This window comes from Falco naumanni, chromosome 10 (assembly GCF_017639655.2).
Source record: "Falco naumanni isolate bFalNau1 chromosome 10, bFalNau1.pat, whole genome shotgun sequence".
Lineage (NCBI taxonomy): Eukaryota > Metazoa > Chordata > Aves > Falconiformes > Falconidae > Falco > Falco naumanni.
The window spans coordinates 11,631,418-11,646,319 of NC_054063.1; the positions used below are offsets into that span (position 1 = coordinate 11,631,418).

Here is a 14,902-nt window from a genome sequence, read left to right on the forward strand (position 1 = left end):
GAGGATGAAAACAACAACAACAAAATCCACACCAACCAACTCCCCCCGCCCCCCCCCCCCCAAAAAAAAAAAAAAAACCAGAAGTTGCAAGCTTACAGTAACCCTGCCATTCTTTTCCACAGCATGCAAAAAAACCCACCCACCCCCAAACCACCAAACACAACAAAACCAAAAAACAAACCATTACCAAAAAATCTACTCTTATTTTCTGCTTCCACGAACACAGCGTAATAAGGTATTAGAGACCACATTATGTTGGCTAGGAAATATTAAGAGAATTGAAACTACGATAAACATGAAGTTATGATGAGCTAAGATTGCCACTCCTGGATGATACTTGTAATGGTTTTGATTAGGTCCTCGTAATCACGACACAGAAGCTTAAAACGGGAAGTCAACTAAACAATTAACAAACTATGGAAAAAGTGCAAACAAAATCTTGCCAAATCAATAAAGCAATTTGTTCCCAGACATAGGCCACAAAAGCTTATCTTGACACTAAGTTCCGTTAGCTCAGATAAAAAAATAAAGCAGCAATCACAGCCCTGCAACTTTAAAGCTGTGGGTGGGTCAGGGGGAAGAGCATGTAAGTGGCCTAATTCGCTTGTAATAGCAATTCCTTACATTATCGGGACTCTTTTCTTACATATACTACTGACAGTAACCATGCTCACAAGTATAGCAGCTGACTTCGAACATGCTGACCTTGAGCAAGCAAATGACCTTAGCAGCATGTACTTCTGGCTTATTTCACTGCAACAGCGAAACAGCCTCACCATCTATAGTAGTCTCCAGTCTCTAGCCACCACCCCTGACTATTTTAAGATATCCCAATACACTTCAGTGATGCACAGTTCAAAGTGATAGAATAACATCTGCTAGCATGTTGAAGTGCAAGTTGTTTACAGAAGCATTTTTAGCTTCTCGTACTGCGTGTTTCCCTGACAAAAAACTCTATTTATTAACAGAGTTTTGCTTTTCTTTTAACATCTAAAACCCAAAATATTAAAAAAAAAAAAAATTCTAGGCAAGAATTTTAGGCATTGTGAAAGGAGAAAAAACCACGACATCCCACTCTAGATAAAGCTTATTTAGAACCTTCCAAGTATGTGACAGCAACGGGTGAACTTGAAAAAGCAGTTGCTTCCCAATTTTGCACAACTTCTCCTCTTGGTCATCCCTATAAAGAAAATCTGTATTAAGATAGGTGGGGGTTTGTATATAAGTTTTTAATTGATATTTTAAACATATATATGTTATGTGTTAATCTGATGTTAGGAGAAGACAATCAACAAGTTACTTGAATGCACCAGATGTGTTACAGAGTCATAACCCATCCTGCTGACAATCCCAACCTACAGAAAGAAAACATTCAGTTTAACAAAAATATTCTGGGGAGGTACTGTCAGCCTGCATTCTCTGGAGTGCCTGGAATGACAAGGATTACATCTAATCAAGTTACAAAGGCCAGTGAGAAAACAAGTCTCTCCAGGAACGGCCATGAGAATTTTTTTCTAATTTTGCAAGGAATGTGTGTAAGAAAGAGGGAGAACAGATCAAATACATTTTATAAATTTGGGGGGGTGGACAGGGACGGGGGTCAGCACATGGTGTTGGTGGTTTATTCTGAAACTAATTATAAAGCTGAAAAAGTCATAAATAAGAAGCTGTCCCAGTGCAAGAGCCTCAGAGCACGCATACAGCCCTCGCTACAGCCCAGCTCACAGGCAGTGCGTGATCACGCCACGCCGCTCAAGTACTTTATTCTTTTTCCAAAACCCTTTAAAGCAGAAGAGATCACACTGGATCAAATCACTCTTCCAAGCTGCAGCAGAACTGACTGGGTGAGTGAAAGCAACACCAGGATGACAGGACACAATGATTATCACTCTTCCTCCATCTTCTCTGATCCTTCATTGGAGAAGAGGGTAAGAGGAGGAGAGGGGGAAAAGCCTGCTCTCGTCCAAGAGGAGTACATCCAACAGCAATTTTTTCCATCTCTCTGAGCTCCACTGTGACACTAGTGACATTTGGCATTTTGTCTGGAACAACTCTGTTGATTAGCAACTATCCTTAGTTGGAAGGCTGGAGGGAGCATATCACTGTCCGACTCAGGAATGAGTTGACTCCACTGAGTGCGTCTACTCACATCATTTGCCTGTCCTTATGGGCACATTGCTGAATAACTAGGATCGTATTTTACTGCTGTCACCAGCAGAGAAGAAAAACATTTCCAAGCTACGAGCGTCCCTTAATAGCCAGACACCTTTCATTCTGCCAGCATCACTCAAGTTGTCCATCAGCCTATGGCAGCTTCAGCTGGCACCCTGTTCTATATGGAGATTGGTTATTTTGCTTCCCGTTCATTTCATTTTCCCAATGAATATGACTATGCTGAACAGCAGTTTGTGTACAGACTGCTGGATGCCAAGAGGAGCATCCTTCCATCCAGAAACTGAATGCTTGATCTTGAAACGTATTTTCAGTAAAATTTCCAGCTGTACTCTAACAGCAGCACAATCTAACATAGTACGTTGAAGATGTTTTCTTCAAAGACAGGAGGCAAACACCAGGGAGCACAACCATCGGGGCAGTTGCACAGGCAACTGAAGCGGTGACTGTTCAACTCCCTTCGGAGGCTGCACGTGAGGAACACACAATGAAGTTACACACTCCTACACCTGCAATGGCTACCGTTAAGCCAATGATACTAGAAGGATTTTATGAATGATAAGTTTTGTAAGGTTTACTGAAGTGTCATTTTCAAAATCCTGTCTTTTAGGAGGACAACCCCAAACTGAATCAGCATAAAGGTGATTCCCCTTGAAAAACAATTAAGCAATAACTCCTCCCAACCAGCAGCAAACCCTAGAAACCACAAAGCTCTGCACACACAAGCACTGCTATAGCTGTGCCTTGCGGATCCACACTCAACATGCCAGGCCAACATGGAGATGCATTTATGAGTTCAGTTGGTATTACAGCCACAGCAACAAGTGGGAGAAGAAAAATATCAGAGAAGGAAAAGGGTTTATCATTACCAAACCCTGGCACATAGATGTTACCATTAGATGGAACTGTGCATCCCTTAAATACAATTTTACCTACTCTGAACAACGTCCGAATGGCACGGACTACAGCGAGGCATCACTAACTGTCATTTGGGTATTAGCTAACAAGTTAAACAGAACTTCTTAACCGCTGGTGCTGCACACAGCTACTTCCAAAAGGGGAAATTATACACAGATTTCAACAGAAGTTTCTGAGGGAAAAATAAATAAATTCAAAAAATAATCAACAAAACCTCCTGGAGGGAGTACCAGAAAAAAGAAGGTCTGCAGTAAAACCAGACCTAAAGAGTTATCTCTGAGCACGAAACACTGAGAAGACCATTACCTCTCAAGGAAACGGAAAGGAAAATAATTCTGCTCCCTGAAGCAGACAGGCAGGACCAGCCTGACCATTTCAGACCAGTCGACTCTTCTTGGAGGTTACTGCTCCTTGCAGCCTGCCTTTGAGGCCCTTCTCACACCTGCTTCCCTAAATACATCTAACCTCAGGAGACAGGCAAAGCAAAGGAAAATGACTTCCAGAGGAAAACACCAAGACCTGGGAAAACTTTCTGCCTTGCCAGATGAGCACAAGACACATGACTTCTAAGTAAAAGAAAGGTGCTGATTCCCCTCCTCCACAGCCTGCACCACGCGATGAGGGGAAAGGAAGGTTTTCACTTTGGATGCAGCAATCCCCTTTTGTGATCTGGGGCCCAGCTGACCAAAAGGACAACACCACACTTATCTTCCACATATGACAAAAGCTTGATCACTTATAATGTATGTAAGCTTTTTTTCCTTTTCAAAACGATATGCTGCCTAGTTATTTACCTACTTAGATCACTCATAAAAGGTCAACAGTCTTAACATGTGAGGCCAGCAGCAAAGAAAAGGCTTCAAATACCAGCTCTCTCTAGCCCACAGCTATTAAAATCCAGACCAACATCAAGACAGTCTGTAAGCACAGACACTGTCTTTTAGGGAAAGAGTATTCAGAATAACATATCATCTTTAAAACAAACAAAAAATAATTATCTGTGACTTAAAGTGTATTCTGGTTAGTATTTATTCATATCCATACTCTTGATTTCTAGCAGTATGTAACAGCCAAAAGTTTCCAAAACGCAATGATGTCAGAAAGTATTTTTATACTTGTTTTAACCATTTCCTTACTTTGTTTGACAAAGCTGAAACAGAAACAAGAAAACATCCATTCTTTATCAATCCACCCAGTTCGTCTCCGTTTTTCTGCTTGTTTACATCCTAAAATTCAATTAGTCTCACTGTTCTACAGTCTCTCCTCATACAAAAGTGCTATGATGTCTCCAATAGTCATCATTTATGTCACTTCTTCCTCTGCTATAGACTAAGGCAAGTCAGCCCATTATCCATTTACCTGGTTGTATTACGTTCCCTGCCTTAAGTCCTAATCCTCTTAATACTTATTTTTCCAAGTCATTACTTGCTTCCTCTTACTGATGCAAAATACTGACACTACCCTTCAAAATAAATACTGTAACATATACTTTGTGGCATTCTCCATTCTCACAATAATTAGTTCATGACAGTCCCATGAACTAGAAAAAACAGCAGTGAAAAACAACTCTTTATTCACTCCTGCAACACTTCTTCATGGGTTTCTCTTGAGTGGTCAACATATGCCTCCTAAGACACTGGCGGGTAGACAGTTTCCATAAAGTGCAAATCCTATTCCTGAAAATTACCATGGCATAAGTCAACAGTGCTGCCAGAAATAATAGTTCCTCCCTTCCCCCCAGGCCATCTCCCTCCCTCCCTCCTCACGCAGGCATGGGCACTCTGGCAGATGTGGGGGGTGCAGAACGAAGGAGGGGGATGGGGTTATTATCACCCCCAGAGCAGGACAGCACTGGCACCGCAGGGTTGAAAAGCAGCATCCTGATGCTGCTGGGACGGAGCTCTGCTTCCTCTAAACCCATAGCATCATTTAAGGGCACTTCATTCCATCCATTTCTAAGGCCTCAGATCCTAAAATAGTAATTTTAAAACAAAATGTTTCCTTTTAGTAACTTTTTCTTTAAATTCTTCGGCTTGGCTGAGTGCTTTTGCACAGGTTCACATCACATTTACCTAGGAAATATCCATATAAATGTTGAAGCAGCGTGCTGTGCCTGCCACTTGAAGCAAAGTCTTACGTGCTGTCATCTCTGACCGCCCAAGGATCCCCACTGGTAAGAGTTACAGGTAAAGCTCATGGCAATACACATATAGCTTAGCACAGAAACTATTTTCAAACACTGTACACAAGAATACAGAAGCCATCATGCTAATCAAAGAGGTCCTGTAGCGAACAAGCATTTTTTAAAAAACACTTCCTATTTGAACTATATTGCATTAATTTAGCTTGAATTTTTTTAAAAAAAGAATAAGAGATTTCAACATCTCAGCTGCTGCTTGATTTTTTTGGAAGGGTTTGTTTCAACATGTCACAGTCAAACAAGTCAAACCTGCACTATGACTCCCACCCTTTTCTAATACAAAAAACATTTGAGTACAGTTACATTTTATGAAGTAGCTCCTTATTTGATTGACAAGAAGCAGAATCTCTTGCAAAATGAATTCCAACTCAATACAACATATCATCTGAAGGCCCCTCTCATTCCTCTTTAAGGCTCTTCAATTTTTCCTGGCATCACCTATTTTAAGACCTTTTTGGATCAAGTCCCTATTTTCTGATATTATTTACGCTAGTCAGGTGCCTCCAAAGCAATAACAAGGAAGTCTGAGGAACTGCATGCCAAACTATGCTAAGTTAATTTGAATCACACAATTAGTAGAGAGCTATGCATCCGTGCACGCCAAAAACCTTTTCAGAAGTAAATTTTTTACTGAAAATAATTTTGAAGTGCTGTATCTTACCCCCCCCCCGCCCCGAATAAGTCAGTTTCAAAATTATCAAATGTTTAACTTAAACATAACACCAAACCTATTCAAGTAGATAGTCCTTAACCTCTTCCTCTTTCTGTATGGACATTTTACTTGAAAAAAATACTGACTTTTAAATGCTACTTTATAGAAGGATTATAAAACTATGCAAGACAAAAGAATACAGTCTTTTACTGAACAGCCTGAATATTTACAAAGCAGCAAAGTGCAACTTAGTAACTAGGGAATTTTAGGTGCACAAGTTATGAGTCTATATGATTATCATTCAATATCATTGAGCCAAGACAAGCATATACACCCATAAGTCTTATGCTTGGGGGTGGGGGGAGGAGAATAGTTTTGAATGTACAGGAACAACAAACCCTACTTACTGCCAAAATCAGTGTGTAACTCCTTGGCACCTTGTGTGCATTTTGGATACTTCTGTTGCATTACGTGCACTGAAGTGCGAGTATTACAGACCTGCCCAACCTAGGAAGCACGGCAAAATTCATACAAAGTTCAGGTACAAAGGAACATCAACCCAAGTAAAACAAAGCTGCAGCTAAAATGTGTATGTAGGCAACTGAATAAGCACAGCAACGCTATGTCTTATGAGCTATCTGACACAGAAAATACAATTGGAGACTGGTTACTTGAGAACAAAATACCACAATAGGACCACCCAGCCTGGCTGTCTACAGCCTCTCCCTTTGTCAGTTCTTGGGGAGGCAGGAGGGAGAAACAGCAATAGCTCACAATAATCTGTAATTGCTTCAATAAATAAAAAGCCAAAATATTTAAGGAAGTATTGTCAGACCATGCAACTCTAGTATCTGCTGAATTATGGATTTATATAGAACAGCTGATGTTAAGACATTTGCACTTGTCTAGAACCTCACAGAATTCATACCACCTTTTCAAGATTTGCCTGTTTTTGTCCTGAGAGGCCCAAAAATACAGTATCTTGAGTGCTGTACAGCTATTACACCAAAATGAACTCTCAAGTTACTTAATTTCTTATTTCCTCTCATGTACATTTTTGTATAATGCAGGCATGCATCAATCCATATGGTTTCCCAATTTAGTTTTCTGTTGACGAATTCTGTGTAGTGTTTAAACCCTTAGCTGCAGCTTGTAATTAAGTAATAGAGAAATGCAGGTGGTGAATTAGAATACTTTATACGAGTACTGTATATGAAGTGTTCTTGTTTACAAGCTACAGTCAAAAAATAGATTCTTCTGGCATGAACTCCATGAACTATTTCATCAAGCCTAGAACTGCACTGCACAAGTTTTCACTTCCAACATGAATAGCTGTAAAATACTTAAAATTTTCTTCAAATTACTCATCATCCTAGTTTACTAGCTTTTTACTGAATTGGCAGACAGGCAATACACAGGACATACTATTGCCAATGATGCAAAGCAGAACCAAAAAAGGTCTTTAAGCAAAACAAGTTCAGCTTATAAAGAAAACAAAAGGAACTCAGATGCTAAATATTAATAGCTTGTAAATGTCATGTAGACTCGGTAGCCATACAAAGACAGGATTAAAAAAAACCCAAAAAACAAAACCTCCAAAAATCAAAAATATATATCCATGTTGAAGCCAATGTAGAATGCAACCATGTACCAAGATCACTTTAAACACCTGCCTGGTATCACCTCAAACATTCAAGTATCCTATCGCTCACTAACCACAGAAGTTCATCGAAGTTCACAGCTGCTGAAGGCACTCAATCAGAATGGAGTTTATAAGAACTAGGCAAAATATTTACGAGAGCTAGAGAAACACAGAGGCATTTACATCATCTTTGGCAACAGGATATAAAACTATGGCACTTCTATTACACTGTCCAGCTGCTCACAGAAAAAAAAAACATCATGTCAGGAAGGTAGGAAAGGCATCATAATCAAGCAAGTGAAAGCAAATTTCTTTTTCCTATTTTCCTTTTTAGAAGTTTCATCAGAAGTCCCAAAGTAACAGTAAGCGATGACTTCAGAATGCAACACAAAACATACTTCTAGAAAAAATTAACACTATCAAAACATTCAAAGCAAGTATTTAAAAGGGTAACCAACCACTTAATCTTAGTATGGCCTACATTCTTACATGGTCATTATGTTTTCCAAATTATTATTAGTTATCTAGAAGAGCAATTATTTAAACCATTAACTCTAATAAATGCTAAAACCTTGTTCTATTAAAAGTTAAAAACAAAGTAAAAGACACTTACCTGTAATACCGAGATTGTAAATAGGTTGAACAAATAGTCTTTGATACATGGCTGGCAGACCCAAAGTCTATTACTTTAACCCGGTAAGGCTGCCGAACAGGATCAACCAACATAATGTTCTCTGGTTTGAGGTCAGCATGGATTAAACCCAGACTTTTTAGTTTTTTCAGTGCAGTGGCCACCTGTTGCAGAATAGGCCGTATTACTTTCAGTTGCAGAGGGCTGAATTTGTTTTGCTTCAGGAAGTCATATAAATTCTGTTCCAACATCTCAAAAACCAGACAAGTATGGTTTCGATGCTGAAAGCATTCGTAGGCTCTCACAAAGTTAAATTCATCAGCATTTTCAGTACTTAGTCTCGCTAATATGCTCACTTCTATTTGTCCTTGGCGTGCATATGAAGGATGATTCTTCAAGATTTTGATTGCCACAATCTCATTTGTCCCCCTTTTCCAGCACTTCACGACTTGTCCAAAGGTCCCTCGCCCAAGGAAATCAAGAACCTCATAAGTGTTTTTCACGGAGCACAATACCTCATGCTGTACTAACTGGTAATCTCCATCTCCACTTGTACCACTTTGTTTTGAAGTTGCAGCCGTTGTCACAACCGTCACCGGGTTTCCTACGTTGGTTTGCAACATTGCAGGCAGGATGGACAGTTCATCAACAATCTGCATCGTGCTGTTTTGATTATCTAGCTCTTCGCTCTTACGCTTCAATCCACATCGCTGGGGTCCTTCCAGGATATCTGATCGGCTTCCTTGCGTCCCAGTCCGAGGTGCCTCTAACTGAGCTTGCTGCGCCCACGCTGCTAACGCTTTTGTAGCACCTGCAATATTTTTTAAAGCAACAGCATTTGACTGCAACAAGAAGTTCTGTCCTTGAGGTCTGTCAAATGGGTTTTTCGTCTGAAAGTATGTACTAACCCTATGGGGAGAAATTCCAAAGTTTTTACCATTCACATAGATTTGTGGGTAGGTTCTTTCGTGGTACACGCAACTGCTTGGTTCTAGTTTGAGTTTCTTCACACTACAAAAGGCACTTGACTGGGTTTGATAAACGTATGGTGGATAGACCAAGACTTGTGAGGCCATACCTACAGAGGGAGAGAAAAAGAAAAAGCGAGTGAGAATCCTGCACTCTCATTTCCAAGCTTTACAGCAGCTTCCTCTTCTAAAAAAAACAGGGTATGAGCATATCTTCCAAATAACCTAGCCTAAATTTATTTCTCATTTAATTTCTTAAGGCCCACAGCAAGGTCCTCACCTCACCAGCACATGCACTTCAGCACACCAGGACCGTGGCAGCAGCAGGCTACGGCACTAAGCGCTTTCACTGGTTGCACAGGGCAGGAGTGAGACAGTCTTCAGCAGACTGCTGCTCGTCATTTTTACAAGTGAGAGAACTACCTCTGTGCTATTAAAACCTCAGCTGTCCTTTTAAAAAACCCAGCACTTCTATGTACAAAAGCACCATAGTGTTCAGTAACACAAGTTAAATAACCAATATTTATCAGTGACGATGTAAAATAACTTAAAAGCTCTGAATTGCGAACCAATGCTACCGGTTACACAAGGTATCTGATCTACTCATCGCAAGCACAATCAGGCTCCTAAGAACAAATGGACGGACAAATGACGTAACTGTCAAAGCTCGAAGACTTTCACTGTGATGAAAGTGAAAACGATCAAGCCATGTGATGGGACACATAATATCTTAGTGGTGTGTATATGTTCACATAAGCAATTGCAGCTTTCCAGGTAAATTAAGATGTACAGTCATCTAATCCATTTACAAAAGGCAGGTGCTTTCTCCAAGTTATATACTGCCCCATTGCACAAATGTATGTATCAGTGACACAACTGTAGGGGACAGAGGCACCAAGTTCTGCCCCCTCCTTCAATTCAGATTTGGAATCTGAGTATTAGCCTCATACTTTCAGATATCCCAATTTCATGAGCTGGGCCACAGAAAACCTGTGCACTAAAGCAAGCTGTTAAATTAACCAAGTATAATGTTTGACAGACCTACAAAGTATGTCCCTGACCAAGACCATTTCTGAAAACTGGGCTGATAATTGTAGGTGGGGAACTTAAAAGGGCAAATTTCTCACAGGAAATTTATTTTCAAGTGAATGTGAAGAGAAGAAAAAGAATATATATCTACTATATATTCTGTATATATATTTTTAATATATTTTTTCTGCCAACACGGTTACTCCCTTGCTAAAAGAGAAGTGAAAGTTAGAATGAAATATTATGGATAAACTTAACTTTTGAATTCCCGGTAAGGCAGAGATCAAAATTTGAACCTGACCAACTCCATTTTCCTCGAGGCCATCACATTTTTCAAAGCTGACACCTGTACAGCCTCTCAGACAGAACACTCACACCTCAGAAATTGGTAACGATTTATTTTTTTTGCACCAGGGGAAGCAGTTCACCAGCCTGGGAATCCCCCAAGCACAGCATCTCTGCTCTGCACAGCCAGTGTGACTGCACAGGATTAGTCTCGCTGCCTCTCTGAATTTGCCCTCGACTCAATGCCAGCTCTACGGAAAGCAGGGCCACGAGACCCTGGGTCCAGGGTCATGCTCCATGCTGTACCTCCCTTTCCCAGGCAAAAGCAGACCGTACCAGCAGAGTGTCAGACGGAGACGGACAATGGCAGTGGTACCTGGCTCACATATAGGATGAGGAATCTCAATTCCACTTTAAATTACATAGACATCACCTCTCTTAGATGCTGTACCTTCCAGCTCTCGCCTCTGCACTGACCCTGCTGCATCCCCTTTCAGACCTGTCAACTACCAGCCTTGATCGTTCACGTCACATAACACTTAACACTTAAGAAAAAGGCACTGGATGGACCCCAGTGTACATGACTGCAAGGTGTCAGAGAAGTTATGGCTTATACCAGGCCAATCAGCTCTGACACAAATTCATTACCAATAATACTTTAATTAAATCGCTTTTTCATAACAGGCACATGAAGATTCAGGCAACAGGTATTTAAATTGCAGATGAGTCACATAAAACTTGAGCCAGACATCGCAACGACTCTGATCAAACAAAAACTAACCAAACGCACAGCATAATTATTCTGAAGCGGCAATTTGACGTATGCAAATTAACATTTAAACATCTTAAGAGCAATTAAAATAATCAAACCATCACCTCAGCTTAGCATTCTGTAATGGGTTTTGCCCCAGCAGAAGAAGAAAACTTCAAAGCCCTTTCCTCTCCAAAGCTGTCTGCCCAGAACCAGCTGATGTAGCAAGGCAGCTAGGCTCTCTCGCCACCGGGCATTTGGGGACCACCACTGGCCTCCTGCTCCACGCCATGGATTTAAGGTTAACCCTCAACCTCAAAACACAGGCAAAACTTCTCCAAGTTCCTGAATTGTCTCCTTTACAAAGTGCTTGGTGCCTGGTATAAGTATACTATTGACTATGGGACTTCCTCTCTGTTCTATAATAATTATATTTAAGTGAATCATTTATCCTGACCACATTACCTAGAGCTCTAAAAATCAACTCTTACTGACTGCCCTGGAGCATGCATACAGCCAAATCTACTTGGAGCTTCCAGTGCCACCTGCCCAGCTCAGGACAAGCCAAACCTTCTGTCAGCAGCCTACTGTTCCTCTGGGCTGGCTCAAATACCAGGCTTGCCACATTTACTCAAAAGACACCAAAGTCTCAAAATAATATACTTTTATTTTCTTAAAATCTTTCCAAGGTTCCTGCTTTTTTCACCAGAATCCCCACTTACACCTCTTTCACATGCATCTGCACGCAAGAAGTAAAACGTTCAACCTCAAAAAACCTTTTACACTTCAGAAGTAAAGAAACTGTCCCTCTTTTCAAGGTGACGCTGCTGTGTTAGCCCCCAGTTTGCTGACGGGAGAGTTCGGACACCCAGCATCACCCCTGCAACTCAGAGACACACCTCAGCGCCGGGCAGACCCCCGAGCCCTGCAGCCCTGCTGAGCCCCTGGGCACAAACAGGTCGGCACGAGCTGCCAAAGCTGCGCTGCCTGGAGGGAAGGAGCCTGGATGCCCGACCCACACGCAAGAGGCTTGGGAAGCTGCAGCAACCCCAGGGCTCCATTCACCCTGCATCCACCATAACTAAACAGCAAACGTCTTGCTTGGTTTAACTTCTGGAGAAGGTATTTGCCCGAGTGTGTCACCAATGTCAATGGTATGAAATCAGGATGATTACTTTGAAAAAGCAGTGATAAACCTGCGCTGCAATTAAGGAGTTTTTCTGAAAAAGAGGACAACAACCCAGCGGTGGGGAGAACGGAGGAAGGACAGTCCTTCCTTCCAGGATGGCTGGAAGACCACTCAAACAAATCCTTACCTGAGCCTGCTGGGATTCAGCCTGCACTGTATTCAAAATGGCCAGTTTCTCATAGCTCATGCTATTCAAACCAGTCCAGAAGGACTGGAAGCACGTACTCCCAGCTTTCCCTTTAACGTTAATTTCAGTTGGATAAGAAAAACTAGGCTATCCTGTTTGGGGGTTTCTGTGTTTCTTCCAGGCTTAACTCCCTGACCCTGAACTCTGACCACAGTAACAGCTCTGTTCTCAGATAAGAAGTGTTTATTGAGCTATTATGAGAACATTTTTAGCAACTCCAAGGGGAAAAAAAAAAATTACAAACCCTGGGAGAACAATTTTTGATGTGATCGAGGCAGACTACACTAAAAAAAAAGTCAAATTACTCCAGAAAATTAAAATAGTTTTAAGAGTTCTTGTACAAGCATCTAATTTCTTACCTTCCCCTAAACACTTCTACTTTACTCCCAGTATTTTGTTTGTCTCTTTTTAAACATATACTTCAAGACCCAATCTTATTTGGAGAAGCTACAGTATCTTCTTATAACCAATGAATAAGGTGTTTGGTGAAACAGGCGCAGTAAAATCCTGCAGCGTCCTGCACCTGAGACTGCTTGAAGACCTCTGCCATCCCCTCATATGCGGCACTCGGAAAACATTCCAGACAGAAGCACTCTCTTCACTATACATTAACATATATGCAATTAAATACACCAGAACAGCACGCAACTATCCAACACAAACGGTTGCTGGAGGTCTTTGCTTTGAGAAGCTAACAGACTTGATTTCTCCCCACCCAGATGAAAATCCAGCCCCACGCGCGGACAGCAGAGCAGCACGGGGAAACACCACACCACCTCCCCCACCAGCACTGCTGTGCCGCAGGGAATTTTTTGTTAGGTTGGGGGTTTTTTTTGTGGTGGGTAGTGGTGGTGGTGGGTTTTTTTTTGTTTGTTTTGGGTTTTGTTGTTTAGGGGTTTTTTGGTTTGGTTTTTGGGGTATTTTTTTGCTGGGTTTTGGTTTTGTTTGGTTGTTTGGATTGGGGTTTTTTGGGGGGAGTAGGTTTTTTTGTTTGGGTTTTGGGGGATTCAGGTTAAAATGTAATCCTATGGATGGCTACACTGGAAAGGATACAGTTACTATGTTGTAGAGTTACGATTTTTGTTTGGTTTTTTTAAGCAGGCCTTCAGGTAAAAAAAAACAACATACCCTACGCATTTTCACCTACCACAGAGTGGATCTTTCTTTCTTCCCTCCTGTCACAAATCATTTCACTGAGTCCACACTTCCTATCAAGACTACTCCTGCTCCCTTGTACAAACTGAAGCTTGTCAGACTGTATCCACATGAACGAGTCCAGCAGCACAGTAAGAAAGGGATGCATGGAGCAAAGCAGCCAGTGCTAAAGGAAAGAAAAACCCAATTCTGTGCTCATTTCAGGCAGGTTACTTGAGCCTGAACACTCACAAGCAGCTGGTGTGCATCTTCCAGTTAAATTCAATTTCAAATAAAAATCAAATGCATGCACTACCAGACCACTCCAGAATGCAAACCAAAGCCAACAGAACTATCAGAAGATGGACTAAAAAGCACAGTGCCCAGATAACCTACTACAGGCAGCCTCTGGCTACTTGACTAGCTTCAGACTTGATTTTCAGTTTTACTCTCAGGGAGGTCTGTCCATTGACCCTAGGCACATTTTTAAAGCTTTCTTCTCCTTCCCCAAGTTCAAGATGACCATCCTAATCCTGGGCAGCAGCACACACAAGCTGTGGCTGGCTCTGGATTTGCCCAGCTTGCTTTGCTGCAGTACCACGGCTGCTGCATCCCACCTCACATGCCAGCTGCTGCTAGCGAATACTACAGGGGACCTGGAAAAGAAACCTGTTTTGAGACACCTACCAAGTATTGTTAAGTCTAGATAGGCTCCCTTTGAAGGAAACGAGGCTTCTTGGCTCTAAGTTCAAATCAAAGAGAACTGGGAAGTCTACACTTGCTTGGCTTATTAAACACTAAATTATATCAAGACTAAATTCTGTGCTTCTGAAGAAATTACGAACAAAGTAATGAAGTCACTGCATTTCAAATAAGTAAATTAATTGTTTATTCATTTAAATAAATGAAAATACATTTTCAAAAAGTAATGACAATAAACAGGAGGTGTTTCATAGTTTGCTCCCCCCTCCCAGTCAAGCTACTCTCTACAGAAACTGAATAGAGAACCACGCAGCCATTGCTTAGTGAAATGGAGCACCCCGGTAACGTCTTGCTAATGTTCACCTAACTGTAACCATGCTCTTTATACCAGATTCTTAGAATTACATCTCCATCCTTCTCCAAACAGTTCCAGGCAAATTCA

The 14,902-nt window shown here is 41.3% G+C and overlaps 1 protein-coding gene across 4 annotated transcripts in view; it reads right to left on the reverse strand.

The window, feature by feature from the left end:
* The window catches only part of HIPK3 (homeodomain interacting protein kinase 3), a 113,631-nt gene that overhangs the window by 51,639 nt on the left and 47,090 nt on the right, over positions 1 to 14,902 (reverse strand). For all 4 annotated transcript variants that reach the window (XM_040609562.1, XM_040609560.1, XM_040609561.1 and 1 more), the window contains exon 2: positions 8,198 to 9,293. In XM_040609562.1, the coding sequence (XP_040465496.1) occupies positions 8,198 to 9,291 (1,094 nt within the window). In that variant the 5' untranslated portion in view covers positions 9,292 to 9,293. The remainder of the gene's footprint in view (positions 1 to 8,197; positions 9,294 to 14,902) is intronic.